The sequence below is a fragment of the Aptenodytes patagonicus genome, chromosome 1, assembly GCF_965638725.1.
Source record: "Aptenodytes patagonicus chromosome 1, bAptPat1.pri.cur, whole genome shotgun sequence".
Taxonomy (NCBI): domain Eukaryota; kingdom Metazoa; phylum Chordata; class Aves; order Sphenisciformes; family Spheniscidae; genus Aptenodytes; species Aptenodytes patagonicus.
In genome coordinates this window covers 141233696-141260801 of record NC_134949.1, presented here as the reverse complement: position 1 = coordinate 141260801, position 27106 = coordinate 141233696, and the positions used below count along the sequence as shown (strand labels likewise).

At 41.2% G+C, this 27106-nt stretch overlaps 1 protein-coding gene across 1 annotated transcript in view; it reads left to right on the top strand.

Annotated features, from left to right (window-relative positions):
- The first annotated feature begins 21902 nt into the window (after positions 1-21902).
- BMX (BMX non-receptor tyrosine kinase) overlaps positions 21903-27106 on the top strand; it is a 30039-nt gene continuing 24835 nt past the window's right edge. Inside the window, exons 1-3 of the mRNA XM_076336251.1 lie at positions 21903-22040; positions 23048-23152; positions 25419-25500. Coding sequence (XP_076192366.1) covers positions 21903-22040; positions 23048-23152; positions 25419-25500 — 325 coding nt within the window. The remainder of the gene's footprint in view (positions 22041-23047; positions 23153-25418; positions 25501-27106) is intronic.

The following is a 27106-nucleotide window of genomic DNA, read 5'->3' as shown; positions in this document are numbered from 1 at the left end:
GGAACAACCCCAGGCACCAGTATGTGCTGGGGACTGACCTGCTGAAAAGCAGCTTTGCACAAAAAGACCTGGAGTCCTGGTGGACAGCAAGCAGGCAATGAGCCAGCGATGCGCCCCTGTGGCAACAAAAGCCAACGGTATCCTGGGCTGCATTAAGAAGAGCATCGCCCACAGGTTGAGGGAGGTGATCCTTCCCCTCTACTCAGAACTGGTGAGACATGTCTGGAGTGCTGGGCCCACTTCTGGGCTCCCCATTACACACGAGAGTCACAGACATACCGGAGTGAGTCCAGCAAAAAGTGACAGAGATGATTAAGGAACTGTATCATCTGACATGGAAGAGACTGAGAGAGCTGGGCTTGTTTAGCCTGGAGAAGAGAAGGCTCAGGAGGGATCATATCAATGTGTACAAATACCTGATGAGAGCATGGAAGAAAGAGCCAAACTCTTTTCAGCGGTATCCAGTGACAGGACAAGAGGCAATTAGGCACAAACTGAAATGCAAGAAATATTGTTTAAACATAAGGAAAAAAACTGTTTTACTGTAAGACTGATAGCACACTGGAGCAGGTCTCCATTGTTGGAGCTGTTCAAAACTCGACTGGACACAACCCTAGCAGGCTGCTCTACGTGTCCCTGTTTTGAGCAGGGGCTTTGGTCTAAAATATCTCCGGTGATGCCTTCCGACCTTAACCATTCTGTCATTCTGTGTTTCTGTAAGGGGTAGAGTACTGCCCTAGTGTTTATGCCAAAATTATAGTCAAACACATCTGGTTTTTGGTTAGTGTAAAAACTATGGTCATCAGTTTTATCTTTACAAGCTGCAGGAATAGTTTACTTACCAGAGAGAAAAAATACGTGTGTCAAATTGAAGGGATTAAGGGCAATATGCCTTAAAGCAGATGAATTGTAATGCTTTTCTTTATGCAGCTATGCCAGTAGACTAGAACCTTTGTTGTTGTGATACCAGCAGGAGATCACCTTCCTCTGGGCTTCCTAATGGCCTGTGCCATCAGTTCTCACACATGGAAAAGGATTGAAAGGCTGTTATTCTGGCCCCTTTTGCTTGGATTTAAGTGACAACATAAAAGATAACGTCGTGCAGAATCAGGCCTCGTCTGCTTACTACACTCCCCTGGTACCCTGCAACCAGTAGCGTGCTCCTCCATGCCAGAGGAGCACAACCTCACCAGGACAGGAAAAGCAGGCAAACATCCACCTTTGCAGACCTGTTCTGACACTCAGAATGGCATAGACACCATAGGATCAAAACTTCAGGGTGGAGAGTGAGTTTTATAAGAACAAGAGCAGCATAAAACCTTTTTCACACCACCTACCTTGACTTGGTTGTTCCTACTACTCTTCCCCAAAACTGTTAAGCCCATTCCATAAAAAGCTATATCAACAAGACCCTTTGTCAGCAAGACTGGACCTTCCAACAGGATGAGTTGTTTCAAAGAAACACTGCTATCCTTTTTTAAATATTATTTTTTAAGGATCTGCAATCTGACGTTAACTAGCCCTTCTCAGACAAGCAGTCAGAGTGGATTCAAACTGTTCATGCAAGTCAGAGTTGTACAGACAAGTCCTGTGCAAAGAAACATTGATGATATTCTTCCCCTAACAACACATCTACATAAGACTTTTTTTCATTCTGAGTGGAGAACCATGCCATAAATATGATTTATAGTATATCATATGAAGGAATGATTGTAATAAAAAGAGGCATTGCAAGAAATATATCTTGCTAATTAGAAATGACAAGATGGAACTTTTACGCAATAACTGCAACCCTCAAAATTTATTTATAAAATCCAGAGAATCTTTAGTCTTAAAGTATAAGGAGGCTGAGAAAAGAGTTATGTTTAAACTTGTCTACAGATGCTCTACAGCACGCAAATCCCTTGCATATACCTACCAGCTGTCCCAGTGTTCTAAAGAATTTACCTTTGCCCCCAGCACCTCTCCTGAAATGATGGATGGGATTACGCCATTCTTGCAGGTTTTTGGCATTGCTTCGTTTTCGTTTCATGATAGTGAGGCCTTACCATTTTCTCTGATCTGCTCAAATTGATTCAGATTTGCAGGCCATGGGCTAGTTTCTCTGAGAGTGGAACAATGCCACAAAACATTTCCCAACGTAAGAAAGACCCACAGCAAAATACTAAAAGACAAAGTAAAGTGAGGTGACATAGATGGAAAACACAGTATTAAAGGCATCATAAACATCCTACACTCCTTCAACAGGAGAGACCATGTTAGAGGAAGCATGGATGGAGAAAAATAAATACTAGAATTGCATTTTATGGGACAAGCTGATATGGCTGAGGCTTTCACCTGATTTGAAGGTAAGTTAGGTAAACAATCACTTCATATCTATTATCTGTTGATTTTTCTGTGTTGAAATGTTGCATGGAAAAATACCGCTAAAATGTTAATCAGCGTTAGCAGATCAAGAAAGCATGCAAATTCACTGCTGGTGGAAATTTAAGCAGCTTAGATCTAAAGATTCTCAGTAAAGCATGGCATGTTGAGAATTAAACTGGAATGTAAACATGCTACATTTGTGAGGGCAGAGTACAATACCTTGGCTGACTTCAACAGCTGGTTGCAGCATACCAGAGAGATGCAGTAACAAAGACATGCAATATTTTTAGGCTGCAAAGTCTTCATCAATTCACATAAGAAGGCAGATGAAGCCTCTTAAATATCAAGTACTCCTTTCTGTCAAGATTCCCTTACCTGTAAGAAGCTTGGCTTCAGTTTAGTCACGTGTCCACAGAAATCTTTATAAGCCATAAAACCTCTAATGGTCAAGTCACCTTGGAGAACAAGGGATACAGATTAACACAAGTGCTAGCTACACTCAAAATAATCACAAACCCAAATACTTTATACTAAAAATAAAAATACACACTCTAATAGAATGGGCAGAGGAGTAACAGAAATAGTTTTTTTCCACTGCAGCAAACAGCTGAAGTCAATTTGTGTGGTATCCATGCCTGATGTGAAAATTACACTTTTTGGTTTTGTTCCCTTCATCCTTCTCTTTTCCTCATTTCTTTTCTTTTTATTAGGCCTTTCCACCTTTTCTGCCCTCTCCATTCTTACAACTTTGAACTTTCCTCTTTTTTTTTGGTTTTGTTTCTAGGACAGAAGAAAGAGCAGAAGAAATAAGCTAGGACCTTAAACCTGCACACCACAGGTTTTGTTACAATGGTAACACAAAACCCCCACATTTTGCTAAGACTGTCCTCAATGAGGAAAGCAGGAGGAGAAGCACCACAGCACAAGCAACGGTCAGTTTTTCCTGCAACGATATATTGAGGAAAGCACTGCCAAGACATCTACAGAGGAGTGTGCAGGTCTGGCTGTTCCTGCAAGCACATAATGCTCACTTTGAGGTTTTCAAAGAACTGTAAATTAAATCTGGGTGAACCAGAAGCTGAATTCCCTGGTTAGCTGGACTGTAACTGCTGAGGCAAGAAGGAATACCTTCCACTGGCCAAGCATCTCTGGGCCTCAGTTGGTTTCAGCTGCCAGCTGGGCGTAGGCTCACACATTTCTCCACCTGCTTTTGCTTGCGTCAGATGAGCCCCAATATCTGAAGCTACAAAATGGTGCTGTGCTATCTCCTTTCTGGCTCAGCTTCACAAAAAGAAGTTGTAGTTTGAGCAAAACTTAGGTCGAACCAGTTACAGATCTGGGACAATAAAGCCAAGAATTGAGAAAGGCCAGGGGTATAATTACATGGGAGAAGAGAGGGTCAGAAGTCAAATATAAAGCAGCATATGTGGGCACCTAGAATAAACAGCCAATTAAACCAAATACGATCTTCCATGCAGGGACTGACACAGACAGTGATTATCAAAAAGCCTCTGTCCCCCTGCTCCAAGTGAAAGCCTCAGTACAGCCCATCGTAACCATTCGTAAACCACAAGTCAGGCCTCCAGAAATCATGCTGCTCTAATAAATATATATGTATTTTTAGACATTGCCTACCGTGTCCGTTTATTTTTCCAGGAAGCCTCCTAACTTCAGTAAGTTCAACAGTAAAGTGAAGTAAACAGTTCAACAAATAGCCACTACAAAAGGGAAGCAGCAAATAACAGTTCCTACTCTCTGTATGAGAGAAGCTCGATCTATCATATCAAAATCCCCCGCACCAGGCAGGTGGGCGTTTTAGCCGACCTCTCCTGTCACCTCTAGTCTCATCTGCACTATTTCGTGGGCATTCTCATGCCCTCTCCCAGGCCATCTCCCTCGTCTCCTCAGTCTGCCTACGCACTCGCATTACCCCATCGCTCTCCCGCTGCATCCCACCCACCCAGGCCCATCGCATCTGCAGAATGCAGATTTTCTTTTTGGTTTTTTTTTTTTTTAATAAGTTGCAAGTGTCTTTAAATAAGTAAATTAAGAAAATGGCAGCCATTCTGCTCCACTCTGACACCACTGAAAGTGATGGGAATCTGCAGCTGTTTTGAATGAGGAAATAAAATCCCAGGAGATGGAAGGCAGGAATAAGGAAGCAACATGTAAATTAGGGACATGTCTCAGTATCACAAGACTAAATTCACAGACACATGTCGCAGAAAGGAATAGTGATATGCTCACTTACGCCATGGGTGAATTTGGTCCAGAATGCTTTTTTTATATTTATGAAGATGAAGAAAAGCTTTTTCTAAATATTAAAAAGCAGTTTTTTCAGGGTGTCTGCACAAATTATCACAATCTCAACAAAAACATCTGTATCATTTTGTGGCCATGGATTTCTTTACGTGCTACAGTGAGGCAGTATTTTATACAGTTATGGCTTTGTTTCAGCATTTGCATAAAAAGGTTGCTGAAAATCAAATTTTAAGGACAGCTAATCCATCTCCAGAATTATACCCACATTGATATTCTTACTCAACTCATGTATGAGGTTATAGTAAAACCGTCTCCCCTTTTCATCAAAGAGCTTCAACCTGAATTATTTCTAACATTTATCCTGGATATATAACAAGTTGCTTCAATGTATAACTCAATTACAGGGGTATTGCTAACATTTTTAGCTCTCTAAATTTAGATTTTTGTGGTTTATGGTGTTTGTAGTACACCATGCATCAAGTGAAATGCAATCTTTGCAGGATATTTATTACTTTACATACAATCTGGTAATTTCCATCTAATCCTGATGTTTTCAGTACACTCCAGTCCTTTACCTTGAAATTCTGGAATTATACAGTAAGACCTACAAGCAGTGTTTCTAAACAAAAATCTGTGGTTATCATTTCCCAGTTAAAACAATGATTTTCAATATGAATTGTAATCCATAATATTGCATCTTTATTCAATGCCACCCTAGTAATGTAACAGCAGCATTTCTCCACTGATTTTCCACCTCTTCATTCACTGAACTTTGGACGCCTTGTCTTGTCCACTCTGTAAAAAAAACTTATTTGCCCTTAAACTTACTGAAACATTTAGTTAATATATGCTTTCTGTGATGTTTGGATGGTTTAATCATCAGTTGTCAACTAAAACCTGCATTTTATTATTTCCCCCAAGGCACAAGGAGAACTATTCTTTTAAAAAGAAGGGTTAATTTACTACTACCACACTTAGTTTTATGCCACTGAAACTTCACAGTGAGAAAAAATCAGCAGTGTTACACCACTACAAAGCTCATGTTGTATCAGGCCCTTGAATGGAGATCTACAAGAGAAAAGTTGTATCGATAAATCTGTGCCGAGTACTTTTGTACAGATTATGTTTCACCCTTTCATTCTGTTATTATGAAAAGGTCCAGAAAAGTTAAAGCTGCTTTAGACTTTGTTACAACACCTCTACACAGCTTTTTCTTTAAAATACCTAGCTTGATTTTTTCTAAACCTAACTGTCAATCTAGAGATAATGTGCATAAATTCAGAAGAAAACTGCCAGGTGGCTGAGCTATGGGAACAGGTAATGCAGTTACCCTTGGATCACCTCTTTAAGATGAGTTTCAGGGAGCTGCCACTGGCAGAGAGGCTGCTCACCCAAGTGTGAATGCTACCAGAAGCCCAGAAAAAGAGGTCTCATGCCTCTGTACAGGTGACTCTGGATCTCTTGCTGAAATGAAATACTGCTGAGATAAAACAATTGAGAAGAGAACCAACAATAAGAGGCAAACATTACCTCCGCTCTGCAGAGACCCTCAAAACTTTTTCTGAGGAGGAAGACGTCAAGCACCCATTGCTCCTCCACAATTATTAACTCCGCAGCAGGGTTACTGCTGGCTGTGCTCAGGCAATTTAAAATGCAACGTACAACTAGAACAATTTACAGATGCATTAATCACCATTTACTCTTGTTAGCGAAGGACATGTGAAGCATCTTCCATCTTTAAGGCAAGTGCCATATAAAGTTCATCAGATAGAGCCGATTCTTCATCCTGAAGTAGTGCTTGGTTTTAATCACAGCATTTACTGCAATGAATGAGAGTTTAATCTCCAAAGGGAGACTACCATTCATGAAATAGTTGAAGAAAGTTTTACGCACAAATTCTGTTTCACAACAGCCAAATCAGACACACACAGGATAACAAATCAGACACAATAGGATAACAGTGCCCCAGCAACTCAGAGTGCTCTGCCCACAACAACATTTGTAGGTTTAACCAGATCATCATTTTCTGTCTAGGAGATTCTGCCAGATTAAAAAAGGTGGAGAAGGAGGAATAAAACCCACTTTAACAGTAACTGAAGAATGAAGAGTGGTTTTGCCAATGGAACATATTTGTTTGGGACAGTGTCAAGAAAAAAAGAAACCCTAAGTCTTTTAACATAATTTGAAACCAGATTCTCCTCAGAGGAATGGAAAGAGGAAAAAAAAGAAAAAAGCTGTTGTCCCGAAGCTAGGAATGAAGGCACACTGCAATATTTCTAACTAAAGGTCACTGCCCCCACGACCACCCTCCTACAGACACATACTGCTGCACTGAAACAACACAAGGCTCAGGGTACAAATGAAGCGAGACTACTTTGTTAGATTTATTGTCATGTAGGAGAATCCAATCAACGTGTCTAACACTAATACTCCTTTGACAGTATTTCGTTTTAGAAAGTGTGTCTGGGAGGTGAAGGCAAAGAGCAGGAGCCAGCAGGATTAGAGACCTCTCTGATGGGTAACAGCAGGAAGGCCCCACCACCTCAAGATGGGGTTTTGAGCTGAAGAGAAGAAGATGAACAGAAGAGCTGAACATGAAGCTCAACTAAAAAAGATGTACTAGAATAAATGCTTTCAGGGGAATATTTTAACAAAATTGCTGATTCAAAATAATCAAAATTTTCACTGAGAAGAGTGAGTTGAGCCAGCAACTGCACCAGGGCAATGAAGTTGCTGGCACCTAGCAGAGATGGTTTTCAATCAGCCCAGCATCTCAGTTCCCCGCTTCCCCAGTCCTTCAGTCTCTATGCTTCCTTTAAGGAACAGGGAAGAAGCAGGCAAGCAGGCAGCAGTTAGCTAGAAAGTTGCATTTCAGTTCCCTCTGAAAGTGTTTTTTCTCTCTCTAAATGTTTGGTGGGTGTAGTTGCATTATTCGCTTTCCTTAGGGGCAACCCTGACATATGAAGGTCCCATCTCATTCCCATCTGCTCCCTTCTCAGTTCCTTATTCCTAACCCTGCATCACAATTCCCAGCCCTCATCATGAAAATGCACAGGTTTTTTAGCACATAGCAATGAGTTTATGGCAAAGACCACAAACAGTTATGTTAGTACAACTGAGAGGGTTGCAGGAATAGGAAAGAGCAGCCAGGAGATGAGAAAGGGCAAGAACTTCTTGCCTCCAAAGAAAACACACTGCAGAGCACCCTCCTGAGAGCTCGGCCAGCTTCAGCCAGGCTCCTGGCTCTCCAGAACTAATCCCCAGGCCTTGGCCCGGCACATCTGCTCCCTCTCAGTATCAGCTGCATTTGCCATAGTAATGTGAATTTCACAATACTATCTGTTTTCTGGTAGCCCTTCTGCTCTGGAATCAAGAAAAATTCACTTACATTAAAAAAAAACAAACCAAAAAAAGCATTTGTGGTTTGAAAGACAAGTTTGATAATGTGAACCCTGATGACTCAACACATCTAGAAGGAAAAAAGCTGCATGAAATTAGTAACTTGTTAATGGCTTGATTTCATGTCTTCGGGGACTGACTCATGAGCATAAGGCTCAATACCTGCAACACTGCCATTTGCATTTGAGCAACACTCCCATCTGCATTTGGGCAACACTCCCATCCGCATTTGACTAGGTAGGACACAGGGTTGCTTTCCCTCAGTTTGTCCATGGTTTCTCCCTAATAAAATCGACTTTCCTGTGTCTATATAATGTGAATGCAACTCAAAACAAAGATGCTTTTCTCTCGATACACACACACGCCCACAATAAAGCAAAAGATTACAAAATTAAGAGGGAAGCCATTGGCTTTATCCACTCCCAGATGGAATAAACAGATCAATCATATCAATGAAGTTTGAGAATACCCTGCTCTTCTTTGCCATGCTCTGCCACCAGCATTATGGCAGAAGCAGTTTCATGACACATGGTGAACTACCATAAGAGCTTGCTCTTGCCAGCTGCACACTCCCTGTTGCCTTGGTTGTGCCGGCTTTTATGTTGTTCATCAGAGTTCTCCATGAGCCAGCGTAACTTACACAATGCACAGAAACAACCTGGCAAAAAATGAAGACACTTCTGCTGTTCTAGTGAGTCAAATCAGTTCAGCGGAATGTGAGCCACTAACCGACAGCCTCCGCCAAGGAGCAAGCAATCTGAGTGATCTTGAGTAGATAATTTTCTCCTTTACCTCAGCTTCCTTTTTGTAAACAAGGCTCATGTAGAAAAATGCATGCTATTAGAAACGGTGTTTTTCTTCTGAATGTTCGTGAACTTCATCCAGTTGTCTTGGCCAGACTTGATTCTGTTTTCCCAATTTTTGAGTTTCCTGTAGTTAACCAGAAGCCAGTTACTTGGTAATTGGAGGCTAAACAGAAAGAGGTAAGCAGTCTCTTCCTAGCAGTGTGCCCACTGTCTGTGACTAGCAGTGAGCTACTCCAGTATGCAAGGCTCTAGCTAGTATTGCATAGCCATGTGCTCTGGAGGCATATCAGCCTCTGCACAGCTGGCTGCAGTTCTTCCAACATAGAGCTACTTTTCTGCTGTGTAAACCTGCAAAAGGTTTAGGCACAACATTCAGAGAGACAGGAGGCTGAGAACCAGTTCAGCATTCCTAGCCAGCTGAAATTCAATGCCTTGATCTGGATTTTGAATGCAAGTAAATTTTGCTTACATGCTGCCAAGGTCTCAGACAGGTGTGGCCTCCAGAACCAGCACTTTTACAAAGACAAATTTAAATCAGAATTCAGATCTTTGGAGATGAGATAGGGATGGGAGAAGAGTGGGAATCCAGCTCCTGGCCTTGCACTCAGCACGTTCCTCAAGGTCCCCTGGCTTAAATTGGAAGCCTGATACACTAAGAAAATCCCCATTTGAAACCACCATTTCCTGAAAAATATTAAACCTTTCAGATTCTAGGAAGTATTATCAAAGTCCTTAGTAGCTACGACCAAGGCTATTCCCTCCCTCCACCGATGCTATACGTGTTCTTGGGAGGCATATGCATCAGGAAGTGTTTAGATCGGTCAATAACAAAGGCTTCTCTCTCCATAGACTCTTGTTTTCATCTCCTAAGTGAAAAGTTTCCTTTTAAGTGAAATCTGTAAATTTCAGATACAGAGCTAGTATTTTTTTTCTGTAAGAATTGCAATTTGAACACTCATCAATAAGTTATTCGCATGATGAGAAGAGATTGCAAAAGTCCACAATAGTTTCTGCTAGCTAAAAATAAACCCAAGCAACCTTTCTAGATTTTTTCTTGCTATTATCTCTGAATCTTGAGATTTAACATTTAGCCTTACTGTAGCCCTCCACATAAAACAGAGATGTCTGAATAACAAAAGTTCTCTCAGATATGAAGAATGCATGGCCTGATAGATTAGTGATTGGCCCCTTGCTCAGTATATCTGCTCACAGTTTCACTGCTCTGAGTCATCAAGGCACAGATTTGACTCAGAATAGGTCATAAAGGTTATTATTATCTTAAGCACTAACTCCTTGCATTTCAGCATTTTGGTTGGAACATCTGCAACACAGAATATGCTAGGAGTCCTTTCAGGGGATGAGTTTACAAATGCAGACATTTTGGTTTGACAAAGCCATCATGCAACTTAGTCTCAACTCACGAACACAATTCAAGTTCAAAAAAACCAGCTAGTGGGATGTTGCACTTTCTTTCAAACCTCATCAACAACAATGTGCAGAACTATGCAGTTTTCATTTGCATGAGATTCAGCACATTTTCTTGTCTCAGTTTTATATGGGTTTGTACCTAACGAACCTCATTTAGAGTTTGAGCCTAACTGCAGAATTGCTTCCTAAATTTGCTGCACAGGTCATGAAAATTGAACCCCATATATTACACAAACACCTAGTGAGGGCCTGGGTGTGAGGAAGACTCATTAAACCATCAAAACCAACAAATGGCTACAAATAAACAAGAAGGTAGAATTAAATCTAGTTCTTTTGAAACATTTATAATCCTCTGTGAAATATTTGGCAGCCTATTAGAGAAAGGACATTGACGTAGGCCAGAGAGAGTCAACAAGAATGATAAAATTTGATTGTTAACATGCACAGAAAGTCTGGAAAAACATGAATACCATAAAGTGAAATCTAAGCTTTTAAACTCTTCAAATGGTGTTTCATAAAGCAATAGAGCAAAACCAGCAGTATCACTCCAGGAACAAGACAGTGCATTTTGCAGAGCAATAATGGAGCAATAATGGAGCTCCTTGCTTGTGGTTTTAGGAGTAAGAGCTCTGTTTGCCTACCTCTATGGTTATACACTGCTTAGCACTGAGGAACCCCGAGCCCAACTCTGAGCTCTTTGGGCATTTTTACTTAGAAGTCAGCATTCCCTCATTTATACAGATGACACCAGTATCCTGACCGCACTGAACTCAGATCCAAAGGTTCAATTCAGTAAACGGGGCACATCCAAGCCCTTTCAATTCTTTGTCATTTCACACATTTTAAAAACCAAAAAACACAGGTAAATGAAAGGACAGATCAAGTTTTTTTGTCCCTCTAGAAAGTGCTGCTGTTGTGCACATGCACTGCCATCCTTACACGAGGGTGGAAGGATGGACACATGTACCACAGGAAGAGTGTATGTATCCACAGTGAGTGTGTTTCCAGTGCACTGCATCACATTTCTGAGGATGTATCCTATTTCCCCTCCTTCACCTTTTCTGTCCTCACTCTGGGCCTTATTCAATGGCATTATTTTTACATTAAAGGGAATTTAGATTGAAAATAACCATATGTTACTCTGCACGACCCTTTGCTATGGCTGGATCCTGATGTCGGAGCTCTGACATTATCAGGCTGACAACAAACAAACCTCCCGAAATTCCAACACTCTCAGGGCAAAGAGCTCCCTACTTCAGCACATGGCTGTAAGTGACCTGACAGACTCTACCCGCCTGATGAAGCTAGACTGAAATGTTCTGTCCTTCTCGTTTGGCCTTCATTTCTGGCCACTAGACAATCTCTGCTGCTGTAAATTTCCACAAACTCATTTAACTGACTCAATTTTGAAGCCCCACCTTGTCTGCTAAATTCAGTAAGCGCTAAACATTAAGAGGAATGGGGGCAGTAATTTTTTTTCAAAGTGAAAGCGTGAGCAAGACATAAGGAAGACATTAAGATGACGGAGGGCACCTTTGCACTGTGCACTGGAGTATGGCACAGAGATCGTCAAACTATCACACAATAAATGAGCTCCAGAACAAGCAGCATGTAATTACATCAGAACCACACTGTTTGTGGGCTAATTAGCCTTGCTGAGAAGCACCACATTAACGCAGTTACAGTGTTTCCAAGACTCAAGATCCCTGGTTTTGTGGCTAAATAAAAAAAAAAAAAATTCATTTCTGTTAAGGCAAGATTTTGAAAAATAGTAATTTTGGCAAAAATAACATTAAAAAAACCCCAATCATTTTAAGCTAGTCATTGTGGGCATTTTTTATAATACACAAGGCTAAACTCATAAGGACAGAGAAGCAGCCCCAAAACCCCTCTAATGTCCTCCATAGCACAGTCTACCAGTTCCAGTACCCAGACAACTACTGGCCACAGAGAAAGAGACTGACACTGTGATGGTGATTAACAAATTCTTTGGAGAGGTTTTCGTTTCAGCTCTTAATCCAGTACATATTTCAGAGGAGCAGTTTCAAAGACCAGAAGAAACCACCCTGAATCCCCTGCAGCCTACGGCAAAACAGGCTCCACAGGAAACAAAGGACCACGTTTCAAATTCCTCTCCCAAACCTGGCAAAGAAATGACTTAAGGAAAGGTGTTCTTTTTCCTCCCATTCTTCAAAACGAATACTCTGACCACTGTGTTACGAGGGTGGGCTTCCAGGGCTAGCACTAAGTCTGTTGAATATTGTTTCTGAATTTATTTTAAACAAGTTTCATCAAATTCACCCCACTACCACCATTAATCAGTCAAATGCCACTTCTGACAGCTCAGTTTGTCCCCCGCAAACATTCGTACAAATATATTGCTACTTCATCATATTAAGCACCTTCAAACTGCTCAGTTTGGACCTGCGTCTGTCCTGTAATTAAGGAGCAATGGCATTTCAATACTATAAAGTCCAATACTAAAAAGATAAATAAGCTTTTACTCCAAGCACTCAGCTAAAATTTCTAAACTGACAGTAATCACAAAGCCTTCAGGTGCAAGTGGTCATCAGCTTATAAAAACCTTTTACATTACATGTCTGCTCATTTCCGTGAGCTCCTCCCCAAGGTTAAGGTAATACATACATACAAGCTGACAAGAGCTAGGGAAAGCCTTCCAACTGCAACATTCACTTCTGCCGGATGTTCCTGAACGTGGTACATTGTAATTACTCGCTTTCTCATCCATACCTGTTTACCAAGGCAAATATTACTTAACCAGAAGTCTTTTGCACCAACAGAAATAGTTTATCTTGTTACATTTGTTTTGATATATTCACGGCTTGTATCAGAGTACAGTGACACCAACAGCATAATAAATCAATAAAATTAGACAGAGCCTAATCATCTCTAAGAACCATTTCTGTTCACGTGAAGACAATCACACAGAGTGCAGCCTGCTCCCTCCCTCTGTGTTTCCAAAGGACTCCTCAGACACTCACCAGGAATGAGATAGGGGCTAAACGGGTAAGCAGTAAGGTCCCAAATGCCTTCCCTCCTTAGAGTCCCATGTCCTGGTCCCGCTGATGACTGGTGATGCACCTTTCTGAGGACCAACCTGTAATGTCTCTGCTGTGTTGGAGGGCCCATGTCTTTCATTCACTCAACAAGCTCATATGCATACATGAGGTCATGAGACTGCCTACCTATAAGGCACCTATTAGGTGCTCCTTAACGGGTCAAATGGCCTTCCTGTCAGAAAGGCAGAGCCAGGGAAGATCACCATTAATCTACAGGGCTAACCCTACGCCAGGAAGGCCTACCAGAATAGTGTAGTGTTACCTGGCTTGGGCACACAGACACGTAACACACCCTTAATACAAAATTGACCACAAAATAAACTTTTTTTTTAAACTGTGCTGAATACTCCTCTCTGAAGTAGAAGTGGTTCTTACTGAGCCCTTTTTTCCTAGATCAACATGGGGTTTTTAGTATTTATTCCAGTATGAAACACACCTTACTGCTGCTTGTGGATTTTTACTGCTGTTGAACCGTGCCATCTGCTGGCTCTCCTGAGAAAGACAGACTGGTGAGAGCTCAAAACCACAGGGTGTTCCCCTGGCTGAAAGGGACCTCAGGAGAGCCTTTTGCCCAAATTCCTGTGGGAAAGGATGGCCCTGCATATGTCAGGCTGAGTCTCGACTATTTCCGGCAAAGGAGATTCCACCATGACTCTGGGCAACTTACTTCAATATTAACTCTTCTCACAGTGAAGTATTTTTTCCTTATATCCAGACAGAGTTTCCCGAGGCAACTTGTCTGTTGCCTCTCGCCCTGTCGTTGTACACCTTTGTGAAGACTGCCTCCATCTTCTCCAGAAATACCTTTTAATATTTGATATTTAATATTTGATTAATTTAATATTTGAAGAATGTAACTAGTTCCCCCCAAGCCTTCCCTTCCCTTCTCTTCTCTTCTCTTCTCTTCTCTTCTCTTCTCTTCTCTTCTCTTCTCTTCTCTTCTCTTCTCTTCTCTTCTCTTCTCTTCTCTTCTCTTCTCTTCTCTTCTCTTCTCTTCTCTTCTCTTCTCTTCTCTTCTCTTTCTCTTCTCTTCTCTTCTTTTTCTTCTCTTCTCTTCTCTTCTCTTCTCTTCTCTTCTCTTCTCTTCTCTTCTCTCTTCTCTTCTCTTCTCTTCTCTTCTCTTCTCTTCTCTTCTCTTCTCTTCTCTTCTCTTCTCTTCTCTTCTCTTCTCTTCTCTTCTCTTCTCTTCTCTTCTCTTCTCTTCTCTTCTCTTCTCTCCTCTCCTCTCCTCTCCTCTCCTCTCCTCTCCTCTCCTCTCCTCTCCTCTCCTCTCCTCTCCTCTCCTCTCTCAGCAAACCCTACTCCTTCAATCCTTCTTTGTACGTCAAGTTCTTCAAGACACTAACCATCTCCATGGCCCTCTCTCAATTATTCAATGTCTCTCTAATAAATGTGGAAACTACAACTTGGCAGAGTATACCAGGTGCAGCCTAACAAGTGCTGCATAGAGCAGCAAAATCTCATACCTTGATCTGCTGGCTATGCTCTTGCTGACACAGTCCAGCATGCTGTAGGCTGTCTTTGCTTCCAAGACCCACTGCTGGGTTATGTTCATTGCCACTCACCAGGAACCCCAGGGCCCTGGCCACACAGCTGTGTCACTGCCAGCCAGCTCCCAGGCTGTAGGGCTGCTTGGGCTTATTCTAACCCACACGCAGCTCTCTACAGTTCTTGGTGGCCCTGAGGTCTGATGACGTCTCTGTGTGGTGGTTCTCCCTTCCTGTGTACCTACCTCTCCTCCTGATTTGGTGTACTCCACAAGCTAGGTGAGATCACATTCAGTCTCATCACCTGGACTGTCACATGCATACATACAACATGAATACTGTCAGACCTTGCGTCAATCCCCATGAACTCCACGTGTGACCAGCTCAGTTCAACTTTGAGACATTAACCATCACACTTTCAGCTCTATTTAGCCAGTTTCCTACCAAATTTGTGGCCCACCTGCCCAGTCCATATCTTACCATTTTGTTAACAAGGGGTAGGCTGTGTCAAACACCTTGTGAAATATCAATGTTTGACACCCATACCTCTCCCTGCACCCTGCATGTTGTTCCATCTCAGGAGGCAATGAGGTTGGTTATGCACTGTTTACTCTTGATAAATCTGACTTGGTTTGTCCCAACCACCTTCTTGCCCTTCACATGTAACCAAACAGCTTTCATGAGGACACATTACATACCATTCCCAGGGGGTGATCACCAGTCTGCAGTTTCCTGGTTCTTTTTTTTCACAGATGGGAATAATACTTGTCCTTTTCCTGTTGTCCAGGACCTTCCTCTGGTTTCTATGACCTTTCAAAAATGATAGAGTGGCTTTGCAATGACATCAGCAAACTCTCTCAGCACCCTCAAATACATCCCCGCAGCTTCCCACAGACCTTTTTTTAATATATTTATCTCTAGTTTGTACAGACAGTCCCTAGTCAACTTGATACTACTATTGGTGGTGTGCCATTTCAGCCTTGCTCTTTGGCACAGAGCCAATGCTGGTGGCTACACACATACATAGGTCTGTCATGAACACCTTATTTAAAACCTGGGTAGAACAATGCCAAGGCACTTTGTGGTTTGCTTAAATCTTCAGCTACTGAAATCAGGCATGTATGTGAAAATAATCAGTTCTCATTGACGATAAAACTAGCTTCCAAATTTGTGTAAAAAAATTCAAAGTGATCAGAAGGTGATCAAAAAAAGCCTTAAAAATTATTTTTGCTTTTAATCTCATGGTCATTTGATACCTGATTGATACTTTGATTGCTTGGCAATAATATGAAGATATTATTTCATACCTGATACATATATTACAAATGTTTATAATTTATATTGTTAGCTTTACTTGCCTAGGTAAGTGATCACTGCTTAAGAAATACTGCAAAACCTCAGTGATCTAAAGACACATTATCAGGATAACGGACTGTGCATTTTACATATATTAAGTCCATACTGATTTCAGAGCAAGCTCAAGTCACAAAAACAGTAGAGTAACACTCATAAAATATGAGATTACTAGACTACTTCCTTCAAGGGACATGGCCCTGCTTACTAAAGGTCTGTAAGACAGGTCTGGACCTCAGCTGCAGCTTTGTACCACCAAGTGTAGGGTTGATGAGATCTTCGAACAAGAAAGTAGGTTTTCACCTGTTCCTGCAAGATGTACTGTTTGCATAACGTTAGTAATGATCAAAAGCAGACACAGAATAGTCCAGTTTGAAAGAGACCTTCAGGGGGTCATCGAATTCAACCTCCTACTCAGAGCATAGGTCCAGCTATGGGCAACTGCATCACAACATGAACAAGTAGGAATGCAATTTGTCACCCTATAGAATAATATCCCATTTCAAATAAAAGTCATCTGGTACATTATAAACAAATGACTAATCCTAAACCAGAGTAATGAATTTACCAGAGTAAATGAAATGCATGTTTAAACACACTTCAGTGATAATATTTTAAGGATTTTTTATGCTTACATTTTTATCATATTACAGTCTCATTTCGGATAGCTTTTTATTCACTGTTTGTGTTAGAGTCACCTTAATCATAAATTGTAAACACCAAGGTAGTGTTTTGCAACTGGTTTAATTAACTAAAATGTATTTTGAGTGTGGTGGATTGGAAAAAGGTCAGTTTATCAAAACATTCAAACTTAAAAATTTTATGGTTCACTAACAAGCCTAATATAATTTGTAAGTAACTAAAGATTATTGGTTTTGCATGTCTACCCACACCTTGGAAGTTTAAAATTAGTAGCTCTCACCCTCTACATCTACTTTATTTGGAAGAGGAAAGAAAATTTGTATTATTCCAAATTCTGGGTTGTTTCAGAGCTCCGAATGAACAGTTTACTGAGCTGAAATAGTTCACCTGAAACAAAGGAAAAACCTCTCTCTGAACCCGCAGGACAGAACGCCTATAAAAGGTCTGGTATTTCTATGAAATGAAGTTGTGCTTGGCCATCTTTTGTACAGTGAATGGCCAACAAAGCCTGCTATGGTGTCCTCACACCAGTAGGCATGCCCCTGGGGTAGGGGTGGGGGGAGATGATGGAGTCTTTCCTCAAAGATGGTCCACGTAGCCGAATGGGAGTAATCTAGTTCTGCAACAGCTTACCCTGACTGACATGTGCCCACCACCCTGAGGCCTTTGCCTGACACCTCTCCTGCCTACCTCGACCCCATTTTCTGCCCTGCTAGTTGCCCAGTCCATGACCCTATTACTTTCCCCACACCCTTACACATGGCCGAACAATGCCCCTTCTTCCCTGCCCCACCCCAAGCCTCCGCCTGCTGCCCCACTAGCTGTCCCTGCTCTGCCCTCTAACCAGCAACGGTACCAGCTGCCCAGGTCCATGCCTGCTACCCCACTACCTCCACCAGCTGACAAGACCCCTGCCTGCTGTCCCCAACCAGCTGCTGGGCCACCCTCCCCTGCTTGACACCCTCCCATGGCTCTGCTCGCACCCCCAGCAAGCCCCTGTCTGCCACCACACGAGATGCCCCAGATCTTACTTTCCACCCCAATAGCTTCACAGAACCCTGCCAAGTGCCTCACCCACTGCCCAGAACCATGTCACTTTCCCCACCAGCTGCCCAAGCCTCTGCTTAGGGCTGCACAAGGCCCTGCCTTTGCCCCCGCAGAGCCCCTGCCTGCTGCAGGCAGCTACTCCTGTAGCTACCTGTTCTTCTGTCCCATCTCCCCAACCCTACCCTTCTCCCTGCTATCCTGCCTTCCCCACCAGACCTGTCACTATCCCTGCTCTCTCCCAGCCCGCCCACCCCACCCCATCATCCTGTCCTGGTCCCTCTACATCCACCCCCACCACCCCCAGCCTACCCCTGCTGGGTCGTGTTGTTGAGGATATGGAGCCAAGCCGTAGTGGCAAGCACTTCCCAACAAGTTTGCTTACTTCATCTGGGTGGAGGACATGTTTCTACTCTACTTGGAGTCAGGAGCTCCACCTTGCCGGCATTTCTGAGGCGGGAGCCATGCTTCCAACGTGGCTGTTTCCCCAGCCACCATAGCTTAGTCAGGTTCTTCTCCAAGCTTGTCCTGTCACAACTGCTGTCCCTTTCCCTCTTAGTTTTCCAGCTGCTTACTCTTCTGAAGACTGCCAAGAGGGAAGGAGCCAGAGTACCCTGCAGCTTGCATGCTGCATTACAGCCTGCCATTAGAAAATGCTTATCAGTGACCACCACATCCAAACCACTTTGCCAGAGAAGGAAACAGAAGCAGCAGCTAATGCTAGAGAAAGTACCTCTAGCCTCCAGGATGTTCTGGCCCCTTTTGCTTCTTCCTTGCTGAGTATGGTTCTGACAAACGTCTCACAACAGCCCTCTTTCTGAAAGACAGGGTGGTTTCTAAGACTTTAAAGATCTGTCGGGGGAACAAACCTTTTACATTTGTCACTGTGTTATGGAAAGCAAAGAAAATGCAAATATCCTCAGTACCAGCACAACTGTTTGGAACACAAGACACAAATTTCAAGCGTGGAAAAATAATCAAAGATCCCTAGATCCTTCATGTCTCTTCAAATCGTACGGAACAAATGTTTACAGCTAATTCCATATGGCTTTTTATTTTCTTCCAGGGAGAAGTTAGATTTCGCAGTTGAAGGAATTGAGCTCCATCCAGCAAAGAGGGAGGATACCGTACCTTGCAATTCTCTAGATAGGCAGAAATTTGTACACAGCACAGGCCACTCTCTGCAGTTTCTGCACCGAAGGATCATCCCTTCAGCACAACTGAGTGGTTAGTGCAAGCACATTCTGACTCAGCACAAAGGAGTCTGCGCACAGAGGAAGGGCAGCCTGGGCAGTGAAAAGGCAGCTACTCCTGTAGCTGTAAAAAACACATTTTGTTCCTGGAACTGTAACCTTGTTTAAAAAAAAAAAGGAAAAAAACCCTGAACATTTCATTTGGCATAATTTCAGCTGTTGTAATTTCTTTTCCACAAGCAGAAAAAGAGCATTGTGTAGTGGAGCCGGACAGGAAGTAGTTTCACTGTCAAGACTTTTTTTAGAGTTTGAAATTGTTTTCTATCTCAATTTGTAAGGAGAAGTCAAAATCTGGAAAACATTTTTTTAAACTGGAGCACTACAGTAATGAAGTGGCTTATATATGCTGTAATGTAAGCAGCTGCTCCCTCAAAGGCTGAATACACAGTATTCTGTTTCAGAGAAACCAAGGGATGTGATAGTTTTATAGGCTTTTTCGAGTCTTATAAGTGTTTCTCTTACCTTTGACCTTCTATTGCACCCTTAGAACTAGGTCGTGTGCTTGCCACAGGTCCACAGACAACAAGGCAGAAGGCATGCTATTAGATCACAAGGTGATCCAGTATGTCATTTACTATGCAAGGACATACCCAGAGACATCAAGTTCCTAAATTCAACAGAATATTGTTTCCAGATAATTACTTTAGAAAGAAGAGTATGTGTTTTTTCCCATATGAAGAAAACAAAATTTTAACTATTATAAATATTTATAATTTTGTTTAGTAAATGTTTAATAAATCTTGTAGGAGTTTACTATTTATTTCATAATTTGTATTCGATATATTTAATATATCTTCCTGTATTTTTTAATACTGTTTATTAACAAATAGGTCTTGCAAGGTACAGTTTATAGAACATAAGGTTCTAATATTTAAATGAAATTACGTATTGTGATAAATCCTTTTGTCTCTACTCATTTCTTGGTGTGCACTTATGGCACGACTTTGTCAAACCCAGAGGTTGCTTTGTTAGTGTTTCTACAAGTAGTAATGGAATTACTTGGCCTTTTTTTGAAGCCACACTAAGTGTAGACTGCAGTCACTCCGTGTGGCTTCAGCTGATATTCTCCGGGCTCTCAGTGGTCACAGTGTTAGAGCCAATGTGGATTAGAAACCTAGTCTCACATAAGCAATGTTGTCAGTCCTGGCAGTTCAGGTAATTGCTCAGATTAATTCAAGCAGCAGATAGTTAAGAAATTTTGTAAAGATCACACAGTGACAACCCCAGAAAAAGGACCTGCAAATAATGCTTTAAAATAAAGTAGCTGAAAATCCATCTCAACCCATCCTTTTTTCTGGCCTCCAGTACCCCTGTGAGCTCCATGAACTTCAGCGAGTTGGAGCTAAATATTGGATGTTTCCCAGTGTAAGGAAACAAAACCACATGCTGTTACAAAAAGCAGGAGTTCTTACTGCTCCGCTGTGGGAATGACAAGTTTTTTACTTTTTCTATCAAACCGAGTATTTTAATTGCAAAGATAGCTTCTCTAAGCTATGTTGAACTAACTCTTAACTTCATGCTAGTTACTCCTACAGTCAGTCAGGGCAAGTACCTGCCCTGTGAAGCCTGAAAAATTTCCTAAAGTGGGGTGGATACTCCTCCTCCTTTCCCCCACATCAGAGCAGACATCTCAATAGAAAGGTTTCGGCCCCAACTCTTCCTTTATCTACCCCAAGCTCATATCTCCTTCAGATGTCGCATGTCATGGCAAGATTGCCTTTAAGCTGGCTCACCAGTGGCACTAACATACACTGGTCTGTCCAAAAGGGTGTTGGTGGAAGGTGTAAGTAGGCATTCTGTCCATGGGGAGGATAGCCAGATGCCCATGGTGGAGTAATGGCTAGTAAAGCTCCCCTTTTCCTCTTCAGACTGTTCCTACTAGATATTTGTTACTCTGGGTTCGGGTAGGATTCAGTGGACAGATCAAGTGGGTGTGATGAGTGTCATGCAAATTTTCTCTTTCTGCTGGGCTCTCTGTAGTGAACAGGGACATAACGAAGTGGGTAGCTTAGCACAACACTTCCTTTTGGAGCTCCAGACCATACAGGGCAAAGGACGTGACCTATTTTCTTCATATTTGGGTAAGATAACCTGAAACCATACTAAACTTGTGGAAATATGATGGATCTCATTCTTCTTGGCATTTTCTACTGTATGATTATCAAGGCTTAGAAAAAACACATAGATATAAGTATATATGTATATATATGCAGTGCAAGAACATTTTTACTTTTTGATCTTTTCTATGTGTCACTGTTCCATAAGCGTGCATTTGTTTCAGTTGAACGAAAGAAATAGGAAATTTCCAGTTCAGGGTACACACTTGTGAGCACTAGGTATGTTTTTCTGGTCTGTAAATAAGAGAGTTTTCTTTTTTGTTGTCTTTCTCTTTGCTTCTGTAATGACTTTCATGTTACGCTGCAGATGTAATACATTTGGGCATAAAGCACTGTGCTCTTTGACAGAAAGGGTGCATCACTTTAAAAGGAGAGATCCTCAGACGATAAAGTAACAGATACGCCTTGTTTAGAACTACAGTATATCTATAGCTTAATTTTTGTATACTATGAGTGTTTTTACTGAGTGAATAAGCTAAACAACCTCATTTGTTTAAGCAGTATTAAACACATGCTTTGTAACCATATATTACTATAAAATTTTATAAAATATAGAGGACAATGACTCTTAGTATATTCATTATTCCAGTTTCTATAGTTGGTGTTGTTATGTTTATTAATAGTAGTAATAAAAGTAACTATGATGTTCTTTTAGGGACATATAATGGAGAACAAAACAATTCTAGAAGAACTTCTTTTAAAGAAGTCACAACAGAAGAAAAAAATATCACCAGTTAATTACAAGAAAAGGCTGTTTGTTCTGACGAAAGCAAATCTTTCTTATTATGAGTATGACAAAGGGGTAAGAAATAATTTTTTGAAGTAAACTGTTCTAAGATTTTTCTGTGTCACCTTATTCCTCTGGTTTTCTTCTGTGAAACTTGATTAGACATTATGTGTTAGAACAACAGTTGTACTTTGTTTTAAGTAGAATTATAGGGTATCAAATCCTAGTTTCAGTTCAGGAAAACACTTAGCTGCAGGCCTAAGAGTGTCTCTATTCAGAACAACTCTTACAGTTGTGCTTACCATTGAGCATCTGTTTGTGTCCTTCCAAAGAGAACTTAAGCAAGTAATTAACACTGGCATATGTTTACACATTGTCTTGAATAGGGATGTTTTCCTTCTTCAGGCTTCCCTCTGAACTGATGTAAATAACTGGCTTCAGAAGTTACTCGTATGAGGCATAATTAGTTCAGAATCTCATTCCTCAGCTGCACAAAGCAGATGGTTAAACTATCTTTGTTTCCTAAGGAGTGACTGTGTATCACAAAAGGTCGGCTTTTCACTCAGAAGATCTCCCGCTGGGAATGCAAATATATGTCCCAGGCAACTTATTTTAGAGTTTTTGCTCCTTTTCATACATTTGGACTCCTCCTGTGACTTACATCCCATTACAAAACTGCAGGGAAGCTCAGTAAGAATAAGCTCCATTACCTTAACAAAATTGTGAATGGCACAGCTAGGCTTCTGGTTTGCACTTAAGGTATTTTCCTCTTAATTCCTCCTTCTTCTTTTCCTCCTAGTCCCCCCTTCTGCCCTGTACTCCTGCAGTTGCAGCAGATGCTTTCTCAGATGTAGGGCTGTGTCCTGTAATTCTTGTAACTGACGTAAAAAGGAATTTGATCAATATATTGGACGCAGGTAGGGCACCAAGGAGGTTTTTTACTACCTTTATTTTAAAGTTTAACAAACCTGAAGCTACGTCTTATACAGCTTGAAACATAAAACTGTACAAAATCATCAAACCAGAATACTTTGTATCGTGTTAACATTAGTTTACAGTCTGCTGTGTTTTTTCTCTCTTAGAAAAAAGGAAGCAAAAGGGGGTCAATTGAGATTGAGAAAATCCGATGTGTTGAGACAGTGAATCCTGAGGAATCAACACCTCCTGAGAGACAATACCCTTTTCAGGTTAGCCATGAAATCTGTTTCATTTACATTTCATGTGAAATATGCCAGCCATCCTAAGGTTACACTTAGTGTTCCTGTCCTAAGTGGTGATACCTGATATTGCTGAGCGCTACTGATATTTACAGCAAATAGAAAATCAGTCCCTATTACTGAAGTTGTGACTTTGCCGAAATATTTTTAATTGACTGTGATAGAATTTAGATCAAGTCTTGTTTCTTCTATGTTCAAAGGTCTATCAGATATTTGCTTTAATATTATCTGGAATATATAGATCACTACATTATGTGATTATCACTTATTTTAAGGCAGAATTAAGCACTTCAAAATTCTTACTTTAATTCTGTCTCTTTCCACTTCTTTTTTTTGGCCTCAATACCAAGTGCAGAATTTGACCCCTGACTGCCTGATTACCATTCAAATGTGCCACAGTCAGGAAATCCAAGGCTACGCCTTGTATCAGAAGATGCAGCTGCACAAAGCACTACACATATTCAAGAATTAAATGTGATGAGAAAACCGTAACTTCAAATTTGCTGCCTTTCATCTGTTTCAGTTGCCCAGCTCAGGTTCATCCTAGAGCCTCCATAAATCTCAATTCTATGGGCAGTGGGACATGCAGATGTGAGAAGCGGCCACAGATCCCCTTCTGGAGTGCCACCACCAAACAGTGCAACCGCAAGCAGCAGGCTGCTAGAGTGAATAACGGGGTTGCTGAATAGTGCGTTAATTCATGACCCTGCAATAATTGCCATGCCCAAGAGCAACCTCATGAGAGATACTTAATATTTCACTGCCTGGTTGATCCTAGGTGTCATTCTGGTCTTTCTTTCCCTTCTCCCTCTCCCAGTTTTGCGGCACTGAATGACACATTTATGTTAAATTAGTGTATTTATGTCAGGAGCGCATAATTCAGTTAAGAGGGGAAAAGAGTGTATGCTACAGTTACAGGATGGGGAACTCTGTTCTGGGAAAAAGTATCTCTAAAGAGGACTTCAGGATCATGATAGCTGAACATAAATTCCCAGTGTGATGCCGTGGCCAAAGGAGCTAATGGCATCCTTGGACAGGGAAGCAGGCACGTATTGAGTAAAATCACTCAGTATGTTTTGACACCACTGCGATCACCAGGAGAATATTGTGTCTAGTTCTGGTGACTATAATTGAAGAAAGATGTTGTAAACTGAAGAGAGGTCAAAGGAGAGACTTGACAATGACTAATAGATTGAATGGATAACATGTTCAAGAGAAAACTCACAGGGCTCCACCACTTAACTAAATAGAGACAGGAAGCAAATTGACCAGTCGTGTGTATACTTACCAGTGGGAGCACACGTTTAATGACGAGGGCTTTTCAGTCTAACTAACAACAGCAATAAAGTGGCATTTGAAATTCAGTGAAGGTGACTGAAAAGCAATGCACACAAGGGAAATGAAACCCTCACCTAACACAGACACATACACACACACACACACGAGTCAGCCCAGTGTTAAATGCGATCCAAAAATCAAAGCAGATGTTAGGTAGGCATCAAACGAAGCTAGCAGAAGATAGGCTGAAAACAAGCAAAAGAAGCTGACTGTTCATATTGTGTAGCTAAGCTGTAGGACTACTTACTGCAGGATGTTGTAGATACTAGTTATTTGCTTAAAAAGGCAACTGAACAAATTCACAGAAGAAAAATACCTCTCAAAGGGTATTAGGTATAAATGCATCACCTTTGGATCAGGTTTCCCTGATCACTGTACAGCTGCCCTGAGCATATATTCTGCCTCAGTATTTGTTACTGAACACTGTCAGAGACAGGTTCCTGCCTCGATGAGCATTCGGTCTGGCCTTGTGTAACATGAGCCAAAAAGTGGAAGATGAATCTGGAAAAACTGAAGCGGAAAGAAAGAGTTTACATGTGGGCTATAAGGTCTTTTGTACATAGGAGATGGGAATATCCAGAAATATTTGATGCTGTCCTTTGTTTCTGCAACTGTGCTTTAGGACATGAACCACTTTGGTTAATGTGGTATATATTTATCTATATCTATATCTATATCTATCTATATCTATATTTACTTATATGAAATATGAAGTATTTATATGAAATGGCAATAATATAAGTGACCTGTGAGAAACATTACTAAGTTGTAGAAGTTCAATGTGGGTCCACAAAGCCTGTTTTTTTGGTTCCTATCCCCTTCTCCTTTCCCCTCCTGCAGAGTAGCATGTTTTCAGGCAGTACACTCTCACCATGCTGGCTTTCCCAAACTCTTCCAGATTGTGTACAAGGGTGGCCTTCTCTATGTCTATGCCGCTAATGAAGAGAGCCGGGAGCAGTGGCTTGCAGCTTTGCATAAAGGTAACACTATTCCTTTGTGTACCAAAATATTCAAATATCATGAGGAGAGATAGGAAAATGCTCCTGCCTCATCATTTTGTGCAATTCTTTGTTACCTGTTTTTACTCTCGTTCGTACTTCAGCACCCACTAGTTGAAATGCATGGTATTTTCGAGAATGGATTAGAAATTTTAAAGGCTGAAAGTTTTAGTAAGAAATAAGCCAAAATAAACTTCATTTTTGTATTTTTCATGGGCATTTTTCAATCTTCATCGTATGTTCAGCCTTTACCAATGCAGGTTAATAGAGCACAACCATTCCTGATGTGGCTAGTATAGTGCTTACCTGCACGAACGCCATTTTGATAACCAATACTGCTAGTGCTTTTTCCTTTGCATTTTCCTCTTCTTTTTTCAAGGAAATTTCTACTGTTTTCAACAAAGCAAAATCACAGACATTGAAAGTGTAAGTTATAAGCGGAAAACTGTGTCCCTGCATAACTCCACTGAAGGCAAAAAACTCACATTGAATAGGGCAGCCCTCACACATGCTGGCCATTGTAGGAACAAAACCAGGCAATCTATAACGGGCTGTGAACACATATCCTCCCCAATTTTACCTGTAAGCCCGTGTATGAGCTACCTCTCTGTTTGTGACTCCCTTTGCATACACAGTAGTGAGAGTATGTCAATTAATTTGCCAATGTTATGGAGAATGTGGACCAGAAGCAGAATGGGAAGCATTCAGCAAACTAACTACATTGAGCCTTCTAGAAACCAAGGTTTTCAGTAAGATCTTTTAAAACAAAATTTGTGAAGAATAAGGTTGTGTAATTGATATATTTTGTAATGCTTATGAGACAAATAATAGCATAAATATTCGACTGCCTACAAGCCTCTTAAAAAGTGTATAAAAAGCACTCACTGCCAAGGGTTGCCCTGATCCTTTTGCTGCTCTCTCACATGCTCATGAATTTTGGGTTTACCATGGCTCACAGCAGCAGGACTGAGAAAGCCAGTCCTGAAACAATCAGTTTTTAAAGCCTCACTCTACACCTTCTACATTTCTTTTAGGTACAGAACTAATGTATCACTTGCACGGTGATACTACTGGGGCCATTTTTCTAGAGTAAACCAGTGCTTTGAATATAAAATAGATATTTCTGTAACAGTGTTCCCTTTTGGTGTGCTTAAATAAGAAATTTATTTTAACAGATAAACGTTAGTTTGGATTTGCCATATGGGTATCGAGTATCTTTTCTGATACTGAGTATCAGTGAATATAATTTTCTTACAATAGATAGTTCTAGGAAAATATTCAGCATATTTTGATATATGAAAATGTTTTCTTTTAGTTAGTTTTATTATTGATAGTGAAATCTTTATAGGATCCATGATTTTGAATCATAGCTGTTGGATCCTGTTTTGGCTTCGGGTTTTTCGTTGGACTGTACTGTATCTCCTTCTTGACACCCAGGTTTCTTTCTCAAAGAAACAGGTAGCTGGGCGGTATGGATTTCAGACTTGGGTTTGCATAGAGGAATATGGTATAGAGATAAAAATGTGACCAGGATGTGTGCCTAGAGCTAGGAGTCGGTAAGCACTCTGGGGTCCCATGGTTTAGTGCA